The sequence below is a fragment of the Phyllobates terribilis genome, unplaced genomic scaffold (genome assembly GCF_046119375.1).
Source record: "Phyllobates terribilis strain yellow unplaced genomic scaffold, ASM4611937v1 Scaffold_14__1_contigs__length_39327217, whole genome shotgun sequence".
NCBI lineage: Eukaryota > Metazoa > Chordata > Amphibia > Anura > Dendrobatidae > Phyllobates > Phyllobates terribilis.
The window spans coordinates 7,117,044-7,137,394 of record NW_027362774.1 but is presented as its reverse complement, the minus strand read 5'-3'; the positions used below and the strand labels follow the sequence as shown (position 1 = coordinate 7,137,394).

At 57.5% G+C, this 20,351-nt stretch overlaps 1 protein-coding gene across 1 annotated transcript in view; it reads left to right on the top strand.

Annotated features, from left to right (window-relative positions):
* The window catches only part of LOC141175732 (uncharacterized protein F13E9.13, mitochondrial-like), a 24,059-nt gene extending 3,708 nt beyond the window's left edge, over positions 1–20,351 (top strand). The window contains exons 4-7 of the mRNA XM_073659652.1: positions 870–1,050; positions 1,284–1,434; positions 19,582–19,709; positions 20,009–20,351. Of these exons, the coding sequence (XP_073515753.1) occupies positions 870–1,050; positions 1,284–1,434; positions 19,582–19,709; positions 20,009–20,199 (651 nt within the window). The 3' untranslated portion in view covers positions 20,200–20,351. The remainder of the gene's footprint in view (positions 1–869; positions 1,051–1,283; positions 1,435–19,581; positions 19,710–20,008) is intronic.

Below are 20,351 nucleotides of genomic sequence, written 5' to 3'. Positions count from 1 at the left end.
TACAGGGAGCTCCCCCTAGTGGTGACTGCAGACAGTATCTTATCATTTATCTCTGTATACAGGGAGCTCCCCCTAGTGGTGGCTGCAGTCAGAATCTTATCATGTATCTCTATACAGGGAGCTCCCCCTAGTGGTGGCTACAGACAGAATATTATCATGTATCTCTGTATACAGGGAACTCCCCCTAGTGGTTTCTGCAGACAGGATCTTATCATGTATCTCTGTATACACGGAGCTCCCCTAGTGGTGGCTGCAGACAGGATCTTATCATGTATCTCTGTATATAGGGAGCTCCCCCTAGTGGTGGCTGCAGTCAGAATCTTATCATGTATCTCTGTATATACGGAGCTCCCCCTAGTGGTGACTGCAGACAGAATCTTATCATGTATCTCTGTATACAGGGAGCTCCCCCTAGTGGTGGCTGCAGACAGAATCTTATCATGTATCTGTGTATACAGTGATCCCCGCTAGTGGTGTCTGCAGACAGGATCTTATCAGGTATCTCTGTATACAGGGAGCTCCCCCTAGTGGTTTCTGCAGACAGGATCTTATCATGTATCTCTGTATACACGGAGCTCCCCCTGGTGGTGGCTGCAGACAGAATCTTATCATGTACCTCTGTATACTGGGAGCTCCCCCTAGTGGTGGCTGCAGACAGGATTGTATCATGTATCTCTGCAGAACAATAGAGCTCCATCCCAGCAGCAATGCTAATGCTAAGCAGTAGACATCACCCCTTTGCTTCTTTGCTGGCTTTCCCTTTTGCTTTGCCTTTATCTGTTTGTTGATCCTCGGTGCAGGGACTGTGACATTGGAGAGTGACCTGCACTTTGGATTGTTTGAGCGGCCGCTGATTTTTCTCTTGTTAGGATGGTCTGATAGTGGAAAACATGAATGACGTCCCGTACAGCCTTCATATTGGACCAGAGGTTACAGCATCCATGGCCGCTGTCTGTGCCGCTGTCAGGCAGACATGTCCTCACCTCCCTCTCGGTGTTCAGGTTCTCGCTTGCGGCAATCAGCAGGCTCTGGCGGTTGCACTGGCGGCAGGTAAACATCAGTGAGACAGGTATCCCCATCCCTGGATGCCATAGTGATGTCTATTGTGTGCATTCAGGAGCCACGGAAAGCTGGGTATCATCCACTCTGTGGCTTGAAATAGTAGCTGTTAGTTTTAACCCAGCTTTCCCAGTGTCCTCACTGGCAAACATAGGCTGTAACCCAGATTAACCCGCCCAAAGACATGACTCTCAGCAGGACCCCTGATCTTTGCTGTTGTGCAGGACTGGACTTCATCCGAGCCGAGGGCTTTGTCTTCTCTCATGTTGCTGATGAAGGCTTGGTGAACGCCTGCGCCGGAGATCTGCTGCGGTATCGCAAGGTGATCGGTGCCGAACACATCCAGATCTTGGCCGACATTAAAAAGAAGCACAGGTCAGTGTGAGCGGACGGTGTGTGCACAGGTCAGTGTGAGCGGACGGTGTGTGCACAGGTCAGTGTGAGCGGACGGTGTGTGCACAGATCAGTGTGAGAGGATGGTGTGTGCGCAGGTCAGTGTGAGCGGACGGTGTGTGCGCAGGTCAGTGTGAGCGGACGGTGTGTGCACAGATCAGTGTGAGAGGATGGTGTGTGCACAGGTCAGTGTGAGCGGATAGTGTGTGCACAGGTCAGTGTGAGCGGACGGCGTGTGCACAGGTCAGTGTGAGAGGATGGTGTGTGCACAGGTCAGTGTGAGAGGATGGTGTGTGCACAGGTCAGTGTGAGCGGATGGTGTGTGCACAGGTCAGTGTGAGCGGACGGTGTGTGCACAGGTCAGTGTGAGCGGACGGCGTGTGCACAGATCAGTATGAGCGGACGGTGTGTGCACAGGTCAGTGTGAGCGGACGGTGTGTGCACAGGTCAGTGTGAGCGGACGGCGTGTGCACAGATCAGTATGAGCGGACGGCGTGTGCACAGGTCAGTGTGAGAGGATGGTGTATGCACAGGTCAGTGTGAGAGGATGGTGTGTGCACAGGTCAGTGTGAGAGGATGGTGTGTGCACAGGTCAGTGTGAGCGGACGGCGTGTGCACAGGTCAGTGTGAGAGGATGGTGTGTGCACAGGTCAGTGTGAGCAGATTGCGTGTGCACAGATCAGTATGAGCGGACGGCGTGTGCACAGGTCAGTGTGAGCGGACGGCGAGTGCACAGTTCAGTGTGAGCGGATGGCGTGTGCGCAGGTCAGTGTGAACGGACGGCGTGTGCACAGGTCAGTGTGAGCAGATTGCGTGTGCGCAGGTCAGAGTGAACGGACGGTGTGTGCACAGGTCACTGTGAGCGGACGGTGACTGCACAGATCAGTGTGAACGATTGTGTGTAAGTGGACGGTGTGTGCACAGGTCAGTGTGAGCTGACAGCGTGTGCACAGGTCACTGTGAACGGACGGTGTGTGCGCAGGTCAGTGTGAGCGGACAGCGTGTGCACAGGTCACTGTGAACGGACGGTGTGTGCGCAGATCAGTGTGAGCGGACGGCATGTGCGCAGGTCAGTGTGAGTGGACGGCGTGTGCACAGGTCAGTGTTAGTGCATGATGTCTGCACAAGTCAGTGTGAGCGGACGGCGTGTGCACAGGTCAGTGTGAGCGGACAGCGTGTGCACAGGTCACTGTGAACGGATGGTGTGTGCGCAGGTCAGTGTGAGCGGACAGCGTGTGCACAGGTCACTGTGAACGGACGGTGTGTGCGCAGGTCAGTGTGAGCGGACGGCGTGTGCGCAGGTCAGTGTGAGCGGACGGCGTGTGCGCAGGTCAGTGTGAGCGGATGGCGTGTGCGCAGGTCAGTGTGAGCGGATGGCGTGTGCGCAGGTCAGTGTGAGCGGACGGTGTGTGCACAGGTCAGTGTGAGCGGACGGCGTGTGCACAGGTTAGTGTGAGCGGACGGCGTGTGCACAGGTCAGTGTTAGTGCATGATGTCTGCACAAGTCAGTGTGAGCGGACGGCGTGTGCGCAGGTCAGTGTGAGCGGACGGTGTGTGCACAGGTCACTGTGAGCGGACGGTGAGTGCATAGATCAGTGTGAACGATTGTGTGTAAGCGGACGGTGTGTGCACAGGTCAGTGTGAGCGGACAGCGTGTGCACAGGTCACTGTGAGCGGACGGCGTGTGCACAGGTCAGTGTGAGCGGACGGCGTGTGCACAGGTCAGTGTGAGCGGACGGCGTGTGCACAGGTCAGTGTGAGCGGAAGGCGTGTGCACAGGTCAGTGTGAGCGATTGTGTGTGAGCGGACTGTGTGTGCACAGGTCAGTGTGAGCGGACTGTGTATGCACAGGTCAGTGTGAGTTCATGGTGTGTGCCCAGATCAGTGTGAGCGGACGGAGTGTGCACAGGTCAGTGTGAGCGGACGGTTTGTGCACAGGTCAGTGTGAGCGGACAGTGGGTGCACAGGTCAGTGTGAGCAGACATCGAGTGCACAGGTCAGTGTGAGCAGATGGTGTATGCACAGGTCAGTGTGAGTGGACAGTGTGTGCACAGGTCAGTGTGAGCGGACAGTGTGTGCACAGTTCAGTGTGAGTGGACGGTGTGTGCACAGCTCAGTGTGAGCGGACGGCGTGTGCGCAGGACAGTGTGAGCAGATGGTGTGTGCGCAGGTCAGTGTGAGCGGACGTCGTGTGCACAGATCAGTGTGAGCGATTGTGTGTAAGCGGACAGTGTGTGCACAGGTAAGTGTGAGTGGACGGCGTGTGCACAGGTCAGTGTGAGCGGACGGCGTGTGCACAGGTCAGTGTGAGCGGACGGCGTGTGCACAGGTCAGTGTGAGCGGACGGCGTGTGCACAGGTCACTGTGAGCGGACGGCGTGTGCACAGGTCACTGTGAGTGGACGGCGTGTGCACATGTCAGAGTGAGCGCATGGCGTGTGCACAGGTCACTGTGAGCGCATGGTGTGTGCACAGGTCAGTATGAGCAGACAGCGTGTGCACAGGTCAATGTGAGCGGACAGTGTGTGCACAGTTCAGTGTGAGCGGACGGTGTGTGCACAGGTCAGTGTGAGCGGACGGCGTGTGCGCAGGTCAGTGTGAGCGGACGGTGTGTGCACAGATCAGTGTGAGCAGATGGTGTGTGCACAGGTCAGTGTGAGCAGACAGTGTGTGCACAGGTCAGTGTGAGCGGACAGTGTGTGCACAGGTCAGTGTGAGCGGACGGTGTATGCACAGGTCAGTGTGAGTTCATGGTGTGTGCACAGGTCAGTGTGAGCGGACGGTGTGTGCACAGGTCAGTGTGAGCGGACGGCGTGTGCACAGGTCAGTGTGAGAGGATGGTGTGTGCACAGGTCAGTGTGAGCGGACGGTGTGTGCACAGGTCAGTGTGAGCGGACGGCGTGTGCACAGGTCAGTGTGAGCGCATGGTGTGTGCACAGATCAGTGTGAGCAGATGGTGTATGCACAGGTCAGTGTGAGCGGACAGTGTGTGCACAGGTCAGTGTGAGCAGATGGTGTGTGCACAGGTCAGTGTGAGCGGACAGTGTGTGCACAGGTCAGTGTGAGCGATTGTGTGTGCACAGGTCAGTGTGAGCAAATGGTGTATGCACAGGTCAGTGTGAGCAGACAGCGTGTGCACAGGTCAGTTTGAGCGATTTTGTGTGCACAGGTCAGTGTGAGCAGATGGTGTGTGCACAGGTCAGTGTGAGCGGACGGTGTGTGCACAGGTCAGTGTGAGCGGACGGTGTGTGCACAGGTCAGTGTGAGCAGATGGTGTGTGCACAGGTCAGTGTGAGCGGACGGTGTGTGCACAGGTCAGTGTGAGCGATTGTGTGTGCACAGGTAAGTGTGAGCGGACGGTGTGTGCACAGGTCAGTGTGAGCAGACAGCGTGTGCACAGGTCTCTGTGAGCGGACGGTGTGTGCACAGTTCAGTGTGAGTGGACGGTGTGTGCACAGGTCAGTGTGAGCGGACAGCGTGTGAGCGGACGGCGTGTGCGCAGGTCAGTGTGAGCGGACAGTGTGTGCACAGGTCAGTGTGAGCGGATGGCGTGTGCGCAGGTCAGTGTGAGCGGACGGCGTGTGCACAGGTCAGTGTGAGCGGACGGCGTGTGCACAGGTCACTGTGAGCGGACGGTGTGTGCGCAGGTCAGTGTGAGCGGACGGCGTGTGCGCAGGTCAGTGTGAGCGGACGGTGTGTGCACAGATCAGTGTGAGCAGATGGTGTGTGCACAGGTCAGTGTGAGCGCATGGTGTGTGCACAGGTCAGTGTGAGTGGACGGTGTGTGTACAGTTCAGTGTGAGTGAACGGCGTGTGCACAGGTCAGTGTGAGCGGACGGTGTGTGCACTAGTAAGTGTGAGCGCATGATGTGTGCACAGGTCAGTGTAAGCGGACTGCGTGTGCACAGGTCAGTGTGAGCGGACGGCGTGTGCACAGGTCAGTGTGAGCGGACGGTGTGTGCACAGGTCAGTGTGAGCGGACGGTGTGTGCTCAGGTCAGTGAGCGTACGGTGTGTGCACTAGTAAGTGTGAGCGCATGATGTGTGCACAGGTCAGTGTGAGCGGACGGCGTGTGCACAGGTCAGTGTGAGCGGACGGCGTGTGCACAGGTCAGTGTGAGCGGACGGCGTGTGCACTGGTCAGTGTGAGTGGACGGCGTGTGTACTGGTCAGTGAGAGTGTACGATGTGTGTACAGGGCAGTGTGAGCGGACGGCGTGTGCACAGGTCAGTGTGAGCGGACGGCGTGTGCACAGGTCAGTGTGAGCGCATGGTGTGTGCACAGGTCAGTGTGAGCGGACGGTGTGTGCACAGGTCAGTGTGAGTGGACGGCGTGTGGACAGGTCAGTGTGAGCGGACAGTGTGTGCACAGGTCAGTGTGAGCGATTTCTTGTGAGCGGGCAGTGTGTGCACAGGTCAGTGTGAGCGGACGGTGTGTGCACAGGTCAGTGTGAGCGGACTTTGTGTGCACAGATCAGTGTGAGTGGACGGTGTGTGCACAGGTCTGTGAGCGAACGGTGTGTGCACAGGTCAGTGTGAGCGGACGGTGTGTGCACAGATCAGTGTGAGCAGATGGTGTGTGCACAGGTCAGTGTGAGCGGACAGTGTGTGCACAGGTCAGTGTGTGCACAGGTCAGTGTGAGCGGACGGTGTATGCACAGGTCAGTGTGAGCGGACAGTGTGTGCACAGTTCAGTGTGAGTGGACGGTGTGTGCACAGGTCAGTGTGAGCGGACGGCGTGTGCGCAGGTCAGTGTGAGCGGACGGCGTGTGCGCAGGTCAGTGTGAGCGGACGGCGTGTGCGCAGGTCAGTGTGAGCGGACGGCGTGTGCACAGCTCAGTGTGAGCGGACGGTGTGTGCACAGATCATTGTGAACGATTGTGTGTAAGCGGACGGTGTGTGCACAGGTAAGTGAGTGGACGGCGTGTGCACAGGTCAGTGTGAGCGGACGGCGTGTGCACAGGTCAGTGTGAGCGGACGGCGTGTTCACACGTCACTGAGCGGACGGTGTGTGCACAGGTCACTGTGAGCGCATGGTGTGTGCACAGGTCAGTGTGAGCGGACGGTGTGTGCACAGGTCAGTGTGAGCGGACGGCGTGTGCACAGGTCCGTGTGAGCGCATGGTGTGTGCACAGATCAGTGTGAGCAGATGGTGTATGCACAGGTCAGTGTGAGTGGACAGTGTGTGCACAGGTCAGTGTGAGCGGATGGTGTGTGCACAGGTCAGTGTGAGCAGACAGCGTGTGCACAGGTCAGTGTGAGCAAATGGTGTATGCACAGGTCAGTGTGAGCGGACAGTGTGTGCACAGGTCAGTGTGAGCGGATGGTGTGTGCACAAGTCAGTGTGAGCGGACGGTGTGTGCACAGGTCAGTGTGAGCGGACGGCGTGTGCACAGGTTAGTGTGAGCGGACGGCGTGTGCACAGGTCAGTGTTAGTGCATGATGTCTGCACAAGTCAGTGTGAGCGGACGGCGTATGCGCAGGTCAGTGTGAGCGGATGGCGTGTGCGCAGGTCAGTGTGAACGGACGGCGTGTGCACAGGTCAGTGTGAGCGGATGGCGTGTGCGCAGGTCAGTGTGAACGGACGGTGTGTGCGCAGGTCAGTGTGAGCAGATTGCGTGTGCGCAGGTCAGTGTGAACGGACGGCGTGTGCACAGGTCACTGTGAGCGGACGGTGAGTGCACAGATCAGTGTGAACGATTGTGTGTAAGTGGACGGTGTGTGCACAGGTCAGTGTGAGCGGACAGCGTGTGCACAGGTCACTGTGAACGGATGGTGTGTGCGCAGGTCAGTGTGAGCGGACGGCGTGTGCGCAGGTCAGTGTGAGCGGATGGCGTGTGCGCAGGTCAGTGTGAGCGGACGGTGTGTGCACAGGTCAGTGTGAGCGGACGGCGTGTGCACAGGTTAGTGTGAGCGGACGGCGTGTGCACAGGTCAGTGTTAGTGCATGATGTCTGCACAAGTCAGTGTGAGCGGACGGCGTGTGCGCAGGTCAGTGTGAGCGGATGGCGTGTGCGCAGGTCAGTGTGAACGGACGGCGTGTGCACAGGTCAGTGTGAGCGGATGGCGTGTGCGCAGGTCAGTGTGAACGGACCGTGTGTGCGCAGGTCAGTGTGAGCAGATGGCGTGTGCGCAGGTCAGTGTGAACGGACGGCGTGTGCACAGGTCACTGTGAGCGGACGGTGAGTGCACAGATCAGTGTGAACGATTGTGTGTAAGCGGACGGTGTGTGCACAGGTCAGTGTGAGCGGACAGCGTGTGCACAGGTCACTGTGAGCGGACGGCGTGTGCACAGGTCAGTGTGAGCCGACGGCGTGTGCACAGGTCAGTGTGAGCCGACGGCGTGTGCACAGGTCAGTGTGAGCCGACGGCGTGTGCACAGGTCAGTGTGAGCCGACGGCGTGTGCACAGGTCAGTGTGAGCCGACGGCGTGTGCACAGGTCAGTGTGAGCCGACGGCGTGTGCACAGGTCAGTGTGAGCCGACGGCGTGTGCACAGGTCAGTGTGAGCCGACGGCGTGTGCACAGGTCAGTGTGAGCGGACGGCGTGTGCACAGGTCAGTGTGAGCGGACGGTGTGTGCACAGGTCAGTGTGAGCGGACGGTGTGTGCACAGGTCAGTGTGAGAGGATGGTGTGTGCACAGGTCAGTGTGAGCGGACGGCTTGTGCACAGGTCAGTGTGAGCGGACAACGTGTGCAAGGTCAGTGTTAGCGGACGGCGTGTGCACAGGTCAGTGTGAGCGGACGGCGTGTGCACAGGTCAGTGTGAGCGGACGGTGTGTGCACAGGTCAGTGTGAGCGGACGGCGTGTGCACAGGTCAGTATGAGCGGACGGCGTGTGCACAGGTCAGTGTGAGCCGACGGCGTGTGCACAGGTCAGTGTGAGCAGACGGCGTGTGCACAGGTCAGTGTGAGCCGACGGCGTGTGCACAGGTCAGTGTGAGCGGACGGCGTGTGCACAGGTCAGTGTGAGCGGACGGCGTGTGCACAGGTCAGTGTGAGCGGACGGCGTGTGCACAGGTCACTGAGTGGACGGCGTGTGCACAGGTCAGTGTGAGCGGACGGTGTGTGCACAGGTCAGTGTGAGCGGACGGTGTGTGCACAGGTCAGTGTGAGCGGACGGTGTGTGCACAGGTCAGTGTGAGCGGACGGTGTGTGCACAGGTCAGTGTGAGCAGACAGCGAGTGCACAGGTCAGTGTGAGCGATTGTGTGTGCACAGGTCAGTGTGAGCAGATGGTGTATGCACAGGTCAGTGTGAGTGGACAGCGTGTGCACAGGTCAGTGTGAGCGGACGGCGTGTGCACAGGTCAGTGTGAGCGGACGGCGTGTGCACAGGTCACTGAGTGGACGGCGTGTGCACAGGTCAGTGTGAGCGGACGGTGTGTGCACAGGTCAGTGTGAGCGGACGGTGTGTGCACAGGTCAGTGTGAGCGGACGGTGTGTGCACAGGTCAGTGTGAGCGGACGGTGTGTGCACAGGTCAGTGTGAGCGGACGGTGTGTGCACAGGTCAGTGTGAGCAGACAGCGAGTGCACAGGTCAGTGTGAGCGATTGTGTGTGCACAGGTCAGTGTGAGCAGATGGTGTATGCACAGGTCAGTGTGAGTGGACAGTGTGTGCACAGGTCAGTGTGAGCGATTGTGTGTGCACAGGTCAGTGTGAGCGGACAGTGTGTGCACAGTTCAGTGTGAGCGGACAGTGTGTGCACAGTTCAGTGTGAGTGGACGGTGTGTGCACAGCTCAGTGTGAGCGGACGGCGTGTGCGCAGGACAGTGTGAGCAGATGGTGTGTGCGCAGGTCAGTGTGAGCGGACAGTGTGTGCACAGGTAAGTGTGAGTGGACGGCGTGTGCACAGGTCACTGTGAGCGGACGGCGTGTGCACAGGTCAGTGTGAGCGGACGGCGTGTGCACAGGTCACTGTGAGCGGACGGCGTGTGCACAGGTCACTGTGAGCGGACGGCGTGTGCACAGGTCACTGTGAGTGGACGGCGTGTGCACAGGTCAGTGTGAGCGCATGGTGTGTGCACAGGTCAGTGTGAGCGGACGGCGTGTGCACAGGTCACTGTGAGCGCATGGTGTGTGCACAGGTCAGTGTGAGCAGACAGCGTGTGCACAGGTCAATGTGAGCGGACAGTGTGTGCACAGTTCAGTGTGAGCGGACGGTGTGTGCACAGGTCAGTGTGAGCGGACGGCGTGTGCGCAGGTCAGTGTGAGCGGACGGTGTGTGCACAGATCAGTGTGAGCAGATGGTGTGTGCACAGGTCAGTGTGAGCGGACAGTGTGTGCACAGGTCAGTGTGAGCGGACGGTGTATGCACAGGTCAGTGTGAACGATTGTGTGTAAGCGGACAATGTGTGCACAGGTCTGTGAGTGAACGGCATGTGCACAGGTCAGTGTGAGCGGACGGCGTGTGCACAGGTCAGTGTGAGCGGACGGCGTGTGCACAGGTCACTGTGAGTGGACGGCGTGTGCACAGGTCAGTGTGAGAGCATGGTGTGTGCACAGGTCAGTGTGATCGGACGGCGTGTGCACAGGTCACTGTGAGCGCATGGTGTGTGCACAGGTCAATGTGAGCGGACAGTGTGTGCACAGGTCAGTGTGAGTGGACGGCGTGTGCGCAGGTCAGTGTGAGCGGACGGTGTGTGCGCAGGTCAGTGTGAGCGGACGGCGTGTGCGCAGGTCAGTGTGAGCGGACGGTGTGTGCACAGATCAGTGTGAGCAGATGGTGTGTGCACAGGTCAGTGTGAGCGGACAGTGTGTGCACAGGTCAGTGTGTGCACAGGTCAGTGTGAGCGGACGGTGTATGCACAGGTCAGTGTGAGCGGACGGTGTGTGCACAGGTCAGTGTGAGCGCATGGTGTGTGCACAGATCAGTGTGAGCAGATGGTGTATGCACAGGTCAGTGTGAGCGGACAGTGTGTGCACAGTTCAGTGTGAGTGGACGGTGTGTGCACAGGTCAGTGTGAGCGGACGGCGTGTGCGCAGGTCAGTGTGAGCGGACGGCGTCTGCGCAGGTCAGTGTGAGCGGACGGCGTGTGCACAGCTCAGTGTGAGCGGACGGTGTGTGCACAGATCAGTGTGAACGATTGTGTGTAAGCGGACGGTGTGTGCACAGGTAAGTGAGTGGACGGCGTGTGCACAGGTCAGTGTGAGCGGACGGCGTGTTCACACGTCACTGTGAGCGGACGGTGTGTGCACAGGTCACTGTGAGCGAATGATGTGTGCACAGGTCAGTGTGAGCGGACGGTGTGTGCACAGGTCAGTGTGCGCGGACGGCGTGTGCACAGGTCAGTGTGAGCGCATGGTGTGTGCACAGGTCAGTGTGAGCGGACAGTGTGTGCACAGGTCAGTGTGAGCGATTGTGTGTGCACAGTTCAGTGTGAGCAGATGGTGTATGCACAGGTCATTGTGAGCAGACAGCGTGTGCACAGGTCAGTTTGAGCGATTGTGTGTGCACAGGTCAGTGTGAGCAGATGGTGTGTGCACAGGTCAGTGTGAGCAGATGGTGTGTGCACAGGTCAGTGTGAGCGGATGGTGTGTGCACAGGTCAGTGTGAGCGGACGGTGTGTGCACAGGTCAGTGTGAACAGATGGTGTGTGCACAGGTCAGTGTGAGCGGATGGTGTGTGCACAGGTCAGTGTGAGCGGACGGTGTGTGCACAGGTCAGTGTGAGCGATTGTGTGTGCACAGGTCAGTGTGAGCGGACGGCGTGTGCGCAGGTCAGTGTGAGCGGACGGTGTGTGCACAGGTCAGTGTGAGCGGACGTGTGTGCACAGATCAGTGTGAGCGGACGACGTGTGCGCAGGTAAGTGTAAGCAGACGACGTGTGCGCAGGTAAGTGTGAGCGGACGGTGTGTGCATTGGTCAGTATGAGCTCATGGTGTGTGCAGAGGTCAGTGTGAGCGGACAGTGTGTGCACAGGTCAGTGTGAGCGGACGGTGTGTGCTCAGGTCAGTGTGAGCGTACGGTGTGTGCACTAGTAAGTGTGAGCGCATGATGTGTGCACAGGTCAGTGTGAGCGGACGGCGTGTGCACAGGTCAGTGTGAGCGGACGGCGTGTGCACTGGTCAGTGTGAGCTGACGGCGTGTGCACAGGTCACTGTGAGCGGACGGTGTGTGCACAGATCAGTGTGAACGATTGTGTGTAAGCGGACGGTGTGTGCACAGGTCAGTGTGAGCGGACAGTGTGTGCGCAGGTCAGTGTGAGCGGACGGTGTGTGCACAGATCAGTGTGAGCAGATGGTGTGTGCACAGGTCAGTGTGAGCGCATGGTGTGTGCACAGGTCAGTGTGAGCGGACGGCGTGTGGACAGGTCAGTGTGAGCGGACGGCGTGTGGACAGGTCAGTGTGAGCGATTGTGTGTGAGCGGGCAGTGTGTGCACAGGTCAGTGTGAGTGGACGGTGTGTGTACAGTTCAGTGTGAGTGAACGGCGTGTGCACAGGTCAGTGTAAGCAGACGACGTGTGCGCAGGTAAGTGTGAGCGGACGGTGTGTGCATTGGTCAGTATGAGCTCATGGTGTGTGCAGAGGTCAGTGTGAGCGGACAGTGTGTGCACAGGTCAGTGTGAGCGTACAGTGTGTGCACTAGTAAGTGTGAGCGCATGATGTGTGCACAGGTCAGTGTGAGCGGACGGCGTGTGCACAGGTCAATGTGAGCGGACGGCGTGTGCACAGGTCAGTGTGAGCGGACGGCGTGTGCACTGGTCAGTGTGAGCGGACGGCGTGTGCACATGTCAGTGTGAGCGGACGGCGTGTGTACTGGTCAGTGAGAGTGTACGATGTGTGTACAGGGCAGTGTGTGCGGACGGCGTGTGCACAGGTCAGTGTGAGCGCATGGTGTGTGCACAGGTCAGAGTGTGCAGACTGTGTGTGCACAGGTCAGTGTGAGAGGATGGTGTGTGCACAGGTCAGTGTGAGCGGACGGTGTGTGCACAGGTCAGTGTGAGTGGACGGCGTGTGGACAGGTTAGTGTGAGCGGACAGTGTGTACACAGGTCAGTGTGAGCGATTTCTTGTGAGCGGGCAGTGTGTGCACAGGTCATTGTGAGTGGACGGCGTGTGCACAGTTCAGTGTGAGTGGACGGCATGTGCATTGGTCAGTATGAGCGCATGGTTTGTGCACAGGTCAGTGTGAGCGGACGGTGTGTGCACAGGTCAGTGTGAGCCGACGGTGTGTGCACAGATCAGTGTGAGTGGACGGTGTGTGCACAGGTCAGTGTGAGAGGATGGTGTGTGCACAGGTCTGTGAGCGGACGGTGTGTGCACAGTTCAGTGTGAGCGGACGGTGTGTGCACAGGTCAGTGTGTGCACAGGTCAGTGTGTGCACAGGTCAGTGTGAGCGGACGGTGTGTGCACAGGTCAGTGTGAGCGCATGGTGTGTGCACAGGTCAGTGTGAGTGGACAGTGTGTGCACAGTTCAGTGTGAGTGGACGGTGTGTGCACACGTCAGTGTGAGCGGACGGCGTGTGCGCAGGTCAGTGTGAGCGGACGGCGTGTGCGCAGGCCAGTGTGAGCGGACGGCGTGTGCACAGCTCAGTGTGAGCGGACGGTGTGTGCACAGATCATTGTGAGCGCATGGTGTGTGCACAGGTCAGTGTGAGCGGACGGTGTGTGCACAGGTCAGTGTGAGCGGACGGCGTGTGCACAGGTCAGTGTGAGCGCATGGTGTGTGCACAGATCAGTGTGAGCAGATGGTGTATGCACAGGTCAGTGTGAGCGATTGTGTGTGCACAGGTCACTGTGAGCGGATGGTGTGTGCACAGGTCAGTGTGAGCAGACAGCGTGTGCACAGGTCAGTGTGAGCGATTGTGTGTGCACAGGTCAGTGTGAGCAGATGGTGTATGCACAGGTCAGTGTGAGCAGACAGCGTGTGCACAGGTCAGTTTGAGCGATTGTGTGTGCACAGGTCAGTGTGAGCAGATGGTGTGTGCACAGGTCAGTGTGAGTGGACAGTGTGTGCACAGGTCAGTGTGAGCGTACAGTGTGTGCACTAGTAAGTGTGAGCGCATGATGTGTGCACAGGTCAGTGTAAGCGGACTGCGTGTGCACAGGTCAGTGTGAGCGGACGGCCTGTGCACAGGTCAGTGTGAGCGGACGGTGTGTGCTCAGGTCAGTGTGAGCGTACGGTGTGTGCACTAGTAAGTGAGCGCATGATGTGTGCACAGGTCAGTGTGAGCGGACGGCATGTGCACAGGTCAGTGTGAGCGGACGGCATGTGCACAGGTCAGTGTGAGCGGACGGCGTGTGCACTGGTCAGTGTGAGCGGACGGCGTGTGCACAGGTCATTGTGAGTGTACGATGTGTGTACAGGGCAGTGTGAGCGGACGGCGTGTGTACTGGTCATTGTGAGTGTACGATGTGTGAACAGGGCAGTGTGAGCGGACGGCGTGTGCACAGGTCAGTGTGAGCGGACGGCGTGTGCACAGGTCAGTGTGAGCGCATGGTGTGTGCACAGGTCAGTGTGAGAGGATGGTGTGTGCACAGGTCAGTGTGAGCGAACGGTGTGTGCACAGGTCAGTGTGAGTGGACGGCGTGTGGACAGGTCAGTGTGAGCGGACAGTGTGTGCTCAGGTCAGTGTGAGCGTACGGTGTGTGCACTAGTAAGTGAGCGCATGATGTGTGCACAGGTCAGTGTGAGCGGACGGCATGTGCACAGGTCAGTGTGAGCGGACGGCATGTGCACAGGTCAGTGTGAGCGGACGGCGTGTGCACTGGTCAGTGTGAGCGGACGGCGTGTGCACAGGTCATTGTGAGTGTACGATGTGTGTACTGGGCAGTGTGAGCGGACGGCGTGTGTACTGGTCATTGTGAGTGTACGATGTGTGTACAGGGCAGTGTGAGCGGACGGCGTGTGCACAGGTCAGTGTGAGCGCATGGTGTGTGCACAGGTCAGTGCGAGAGGATGGTGTGTGCACAGGTCAGTGTGAGTGGACGGCGTGTGGACAGGTCAGTGTGAGCGGACAGTGTGTGCACAGGTCAGTGTGAGCGATTTCTTGTGAGCGGGCAGTGTGTGCACAGGTCATTGTGAGTGGACGGCGTGTGCACAGTTCAGTGTTAGTGGACGGCATGTGCATTGGTCAGTTGAGCGCATGGTTTGTGCACAGGTCAGTGTGAGCGGACGGTGTGTGCACAGGTCAGTGTGAGCGGACGGTGTGTGCACAGGTCAGTGTGAGCGGACGGTTTGTGCACAGGTCAGTGTGAGAGGATGGTGTGTGCAAAGGTCAGTGTGAGCGGACGGTGTGTGCACAGGTCAGTGTGAGCGGACGGTGTGTGCACAGGTCAGTGTGAGCGGACGGTTTGTGCACAGGTCAGTGTGAGAGGATGGTGTGTGCACAGGTCAGTGTGAGCGGACGGTGTTTGCACAGGTCAGTGTGAGCGGATGGTGTGTGCACAGGTCAGTGTGAGCGGACGGTGTGTGCACAGGTCCGTGTGAGCGGATGGTGTGTGCACAGGTCAGTGTGAGCGGACGGTGTGTGTACAGGTCAGTGTGAGCGGATGGTGTGTGCACAGGTCAGTGTGAGCGGACGGCGTGTGCGCAGGTAAGTGTGAGCGGATGGTGTGTGCATTGGTCAGTATGAGCTCATGGTGTGTGCAGAGGTCAGTGTGAGCGGACGGTGTGTGCACAGGTCAGTGTGAGCGTACAGTGTGTGCACTAGTAAGTGTGAGCGCATGATGTGTGCACAGGTCAGTGTAAGCGGACTGCGTGTGCACAGGTCAGTGTGAGTGGACGGCGTGTGCACAGGTCAGTGTGAGCGGACGGTGTGTGCTCAGGTCAGTGTGAGCGTACGGTGTGTGCACAGGTCAGTGTGAGCGGACGGCGTGTGTACTGGTCAGTGTGAGTGTACGATGTGTGTACAGGGCAGTGTGAGCGGACGGCGTGTGCTCAGGTCAGTGTGAGCGGACGGCGTGTGCACAGGTCAGTGTGAGCGCATGGTGTGTGCACAGGTCAGTGTGAGCGGACGGTGTGTGCACAGGTCAGTGTGAGTGGACGGCGTGTGGACAGGTCAGTGTGAGCGGACTGTTTGTGCACAGGTCAGTGTGAGCGATTTCTTGTGAGCGGGCAGTGTGTGCACAGGTCATTGTGAGTGGACGGCGTGTGCACAGTTCAGTGTGAGTGGACGGCATGTGCATTGGTCAGTATGAGCGCATGGTTTGTGCACAGGTCAGTGTGAGCGGACGGTGTGTGCACAGGTCAGTGTGAGCGGACGGTGTGTGCACAGATCAGTGTGAGTGGACGGTGTGTCCACAGGTCAGTGTGAGAGGATGGTGTGTGCACAGGTCAGTGTGAGTGGATGGTGTGTGCACAGGTCAGTGTGAGCGAACGGTGTGTGCACAGGTCAGTGTGAGCGGACGGTGTGTGTACAGGTCAGTGTGAGCGATTGTGAGTGAGCGGACGGCGTGTGTACAGGTCAGTGTGAGCGATTGTGAGTGAGCGGACGGCGTGTGCACAGGTCAGTGTGAGTGGACGGCGTGTGCACAGGTCAGTGTGAGCGGACGGTGTGTGCACAGGTCAGTGTGAGTGGACGGTGTGTGCACAGGTCAGTGTGAGTGGACGGTGTGTGCACAGGTCAGTGTGAGTGGACGGTGTGTGCACAGGTCAGTGTGAGCGGACGATGTGTGCACAGGTCAGTGTGAGCGGACGGCGTGTGCACAGGTCAGTGTGAGCGGACGGTGTGTGCACAGGTCAGTGTGAGTGGACGGCGTGTGCACAGGTCAGTGTTAGTGCATGATATGTGCACAGGTCAGTGTGAGCGGATGGTGTGTGCACAGGTCAGTGTGAGAGGATGGTGTGTGCACAGGTCAGTGTGAGCGGACGGCGTGTGCACAGGTCAGTGTGAGCGATTTCTTGTGAGCGGGCAGTGTGTGCACAGGTCATTGTGAGTGGACGGCGTGTGCACAGTTCAGTGTTAGTGGACGGCATGTGCATTGGTCAGTTGAGCGCATGGTTTGTGCACAGGTCAGTGTGAGCGGACGGTGTGTGCACAGGTCAGTGTGAGAGGATGGTGTGTGCACAGGTCAGTGTGAGCGGACGGTGTGTGCACAGGTCAGTGTGAGCGGACGGTGTTTGCACAGGTCAGTGTGAGCGGACGGTGTGTGCACAGGTCAGTGTGAGTGGACGGTGTGTGCACAGGTCAGTGTGAGTGGACGGTGTGTGCACAGGTCAGTGTGAGTGGACGGTGTGTGCACAGGTCAGTGTGAGTGGATGGTGTGTGCACAGGTCAGTGTGAGTGGACGGCGTGTGCACAGGTCAGTGTGAGCTGACGGTGTGTGCACAGGTCAGTGTGAGTGGACGGTGTGTGCACAGGTCAGTGTGAGTGGACGGTGTGTGCACAGGTCAGTGTGAGCGGACGGTGCGTGCACAGGTCAGTGTGAGCGGACTGCGTGTGCACAGGCCAGTGTGAGCGGACGGTGTTTGCACAGGTCAGTGTGAGTGGACGGTGTGTGCACAGGTCCGTGTGAGCGGATGGTGTGTGCACAGGTCAGTGTGAGCGGATGGTGTGTGCATTGGTCAGTATGAGCTCATGGTGTGTGCAGAGGTCAGTGTGAGCGGACGGTGTGTGCACAGGTCAGTGTGAGCGTACAGTGTGTGCACTAGTAAGTGTGAGCGCATGATGTGTGCACAGGTCAGTGTAAGCGGACTGCGTGTGCACAGGTCAGTGTGAGTGGACGGCGTGTGCACAGGTCAGTGTGAGCGGACGGTGTGTGCTCAGGTCAGTGTGAGCGTACGGTGTGTGCACTAGTAAGTGTGAGCGCATGATGTGTGTACTGGTCAGTGTGAGTGTACGATGTGTGTACAGGGCAGTGTGAGCGGACGGCGTGTGCTCAGGTCAGTGTGAGCGGACGGCGTGTGCACAGGTCAGTGTGAGCGCATGGTGTGTGCACAGGTCAGTGTGAGCGGACGGTGTGTGCACAGGTCAGTGTGAGTGGACGGCGTGTGGACAGGTCAGTGTGAGCGGACAGTTTGTGCACAGGTCAGTGTGAGCGATTTCTTGTGAGCGGGCAGTGTGTGCACAGGTCATTGTGAGTGGACGGCGTGTGCACAGTTCAGTGTGAGTGGACGGCATGTGCATTGATCAGTATGAGCGCATGGTTTGTGCACAGGTCAGTGTGAGCGGACGGTGTGTGCACAGGTCAGTGTGAGCGGACGGTGTGTGCACAGATCAGTGTGAGTGGACGGTGTGTCCACAGGTCAGTGTGAGAGGATGGTGTGTGCACAGGTCAGTGTGAGTGGATGGTGTGTGCACAGGTCAGTGTGAGCGAACGGTGTGTGCACAGGTCAGTGTGAGCGGACGGTGTGTGTACAGGTCAGTGTGAGCGATTGTGAGTGAGCGGACGGCGTGTGTACAGGTCAGTGTGAGCGATTGTGAGTGAGCGGACGGCGTGTGCACAGGTCAGTGTGAGTGGACGGCGTGTGCACAGGTCAGTGTGAGCGGACGGTGTGTGCACAGGTCAGTGTGAGTGGACGGTGTGTGCACAGGTCAGTGTGAGTGGACGGTGTGTGCACAGGTCAGTGTGAGTGGACGGTGTGTGCACAGGTCAGTGTGAGCTGACGGTGTGTGCACAGGTCAGTGTGAGCGGACGGCGTGTGCACAGGTCAGTGTGAGCGGACGGTGTGTGCACAGGTCAGTGTGAGTGGACGGCGTGTGCACAGGTCAGTGTTAGTGCATGATATGTGCACAGGTCAGTGTGAGCGGATGGTGTGTGCACAGGTCAGTGTGAGAGGATGGTGTGTGCACAGGTCAGTGTGAGAGGATGGTGTGTGCACAGGTCAGTGTGAGCGGATGGTGTGTGCACAGGTCAGTGTGAGAGGATGGTGTGTGCACAGGTCAGTGTGAGCGGATGGTGTGTGCACAGGTCAGTGTGAGAGGACGGTGTGTGCACAGGTCAGTGTGAGCGGACGGCGTGTGCACAGGTCAGTGTGAGTGGATGGTGTGTGCATAGGTCAGTGTGAGTGGATGGTGTGTGCACAGGTCAGTGTGAGTGGATGGTGTGTGCACAGGTCAGTGTGAGAGGATGGTGTGTGCACAGGTCAGTGTGAGCGGACGGTGTGTGCACAGGTCAGTGTGAGCGGATGGTGTGTGCACAGGTCAGTGTGAGAGGATGGTGTGTGCACAGGTCAGTGTGAGCGGACGGTGTGTGCACAGGTCAGTGTGAGCGGATGGTGTGTGCACAGGTCAGTGTGAGAGGATGGTGTGTGCACAGGTCAGTGTGAGCGGACGGTGTGTGCACAGGTCAGTGTGAGCGGATGGTGTGTGCACAGGTCAGTGTGAGCGGATGGTGTGTGCACAGGTCAGTGTGAGCGGACGGTGTATGCACAGGTCAGTGTGAGCGGATGGTGTGTGCACAGGTCAGTGTGAGCGGACGGCGTGTGCACAGGTCAGTGTGAGCGGACGGTGTGTGCACAGGTCAGTGTGAGCGGACGGCGTGTGCACAGCGATCACAGCTAGCTGCAATGTCGAATAGAAAGCGATCAGATCCGGATCTCCCCTTTAGATCACTGTATCGGGAGGAATTCTAACATTTTCTACATTTTTGGCCTCGATTTATCATTTGTTTTTAGTTTATTTTTTTCCGCTGATGGATTTTGCACACAGTTCGTCCATATGATGCACAATAACCTTTGTTACATTTTTTTTTAGCGTAAAAAGCCCCATGATCCTTCATAATGATGAGTTATTTGTGTCTGTTCTATATTTCAAACCAGTCTGCTTGCTGTGAGTGAATGGAAACGTTCAGATTCCCCTCCACAAGCGACTTCTCACAGCTGAGGGTTCTGTCCAGTCCGTGCCGTCCTTATGGTCCATGGATCAGGTCAGGGGCTTCAGCTAATATAGGGTTAGATACAATTGCAGCAAACCCTCAGCTGTGAGAAGGTATGAGGTCAGGACTGGGGGGGGGTTTAGCTTCTGGATGCAAATAAAAAATGTTTCCATTCACTGACAGCAAGAACAAACTTAGAATTAGAAAGTTGGAAAGTTGCAAAACTTCAAAGCCTTTGAATGTAAATTGTTTCCGTTTCTTTACAGCCTGCGGAGATCTTGAAAAAGTTAAAGAAATGATGCAAAAAACATATTTGAGAACGTTTTAATGATTGGGAGTCGGAGGGCTCCTTTAAGAACAATGTCTGTCTTCTCAGCTCCCACGCGGTGACTGCAGACGTTTCGATATCAGAGACGGCGAAGGCGGCGGAGTTCTTCTTAGCGGATGGCGTTATCCTGACCGGAGTCGCTACCGGGCAAGAAGCCGACCCGGCGGACCTGAAAGGTGGAGATCAATGAGACCTCACAGCTGGAGGTTCGCTACAATTGTATCAGTGCAGATAAAACCAGACTTCGTGTTTTACATTTTCCCTGCACCGATACATTGTAACAACTGACAAGACACTAGATTGTGTTTACAGTCTCATGGATACAATTGTAACAAACTCCCAGCTGTGAGAAGTCTTCGGTCGGGACGTACAATGTCAGATTTCAGTTCAAAGAGGTTTTGAAAATAGTGAAAAAAGTTGTCAGAACTTTTTGTTTATTTATAAACTTTTTGTGACCCTTTTATTGTCGTCCTAGAGGTGCAGCGCTCCGTCAGCATCCCCACGCTTATCGGATCTGGAGTGACGCTGGAGAATGTGGAGAAGTACGCGGACGCCAGCGCCCTGATCGTCGGCTCCTACTTCAAACATGGCGGCGACTGGAGGAAGAACGTGGAGTATGAGAAAGTCGTGGCGTTCATGGACAAGATCAACGACCTGCGGAGCTGATGGGGGCAATCGTCTGTTGCTGCCCCCTAGTGGTGGGATTCGTATGGTTAATGCCCCCAGTACCTGGTCGGAACATTTTTATCACTTTACAAAAATCTGAATTTTTTCAATATTTTTCACTTGAAAAATGGAAATTAAAATGTGGAATATTT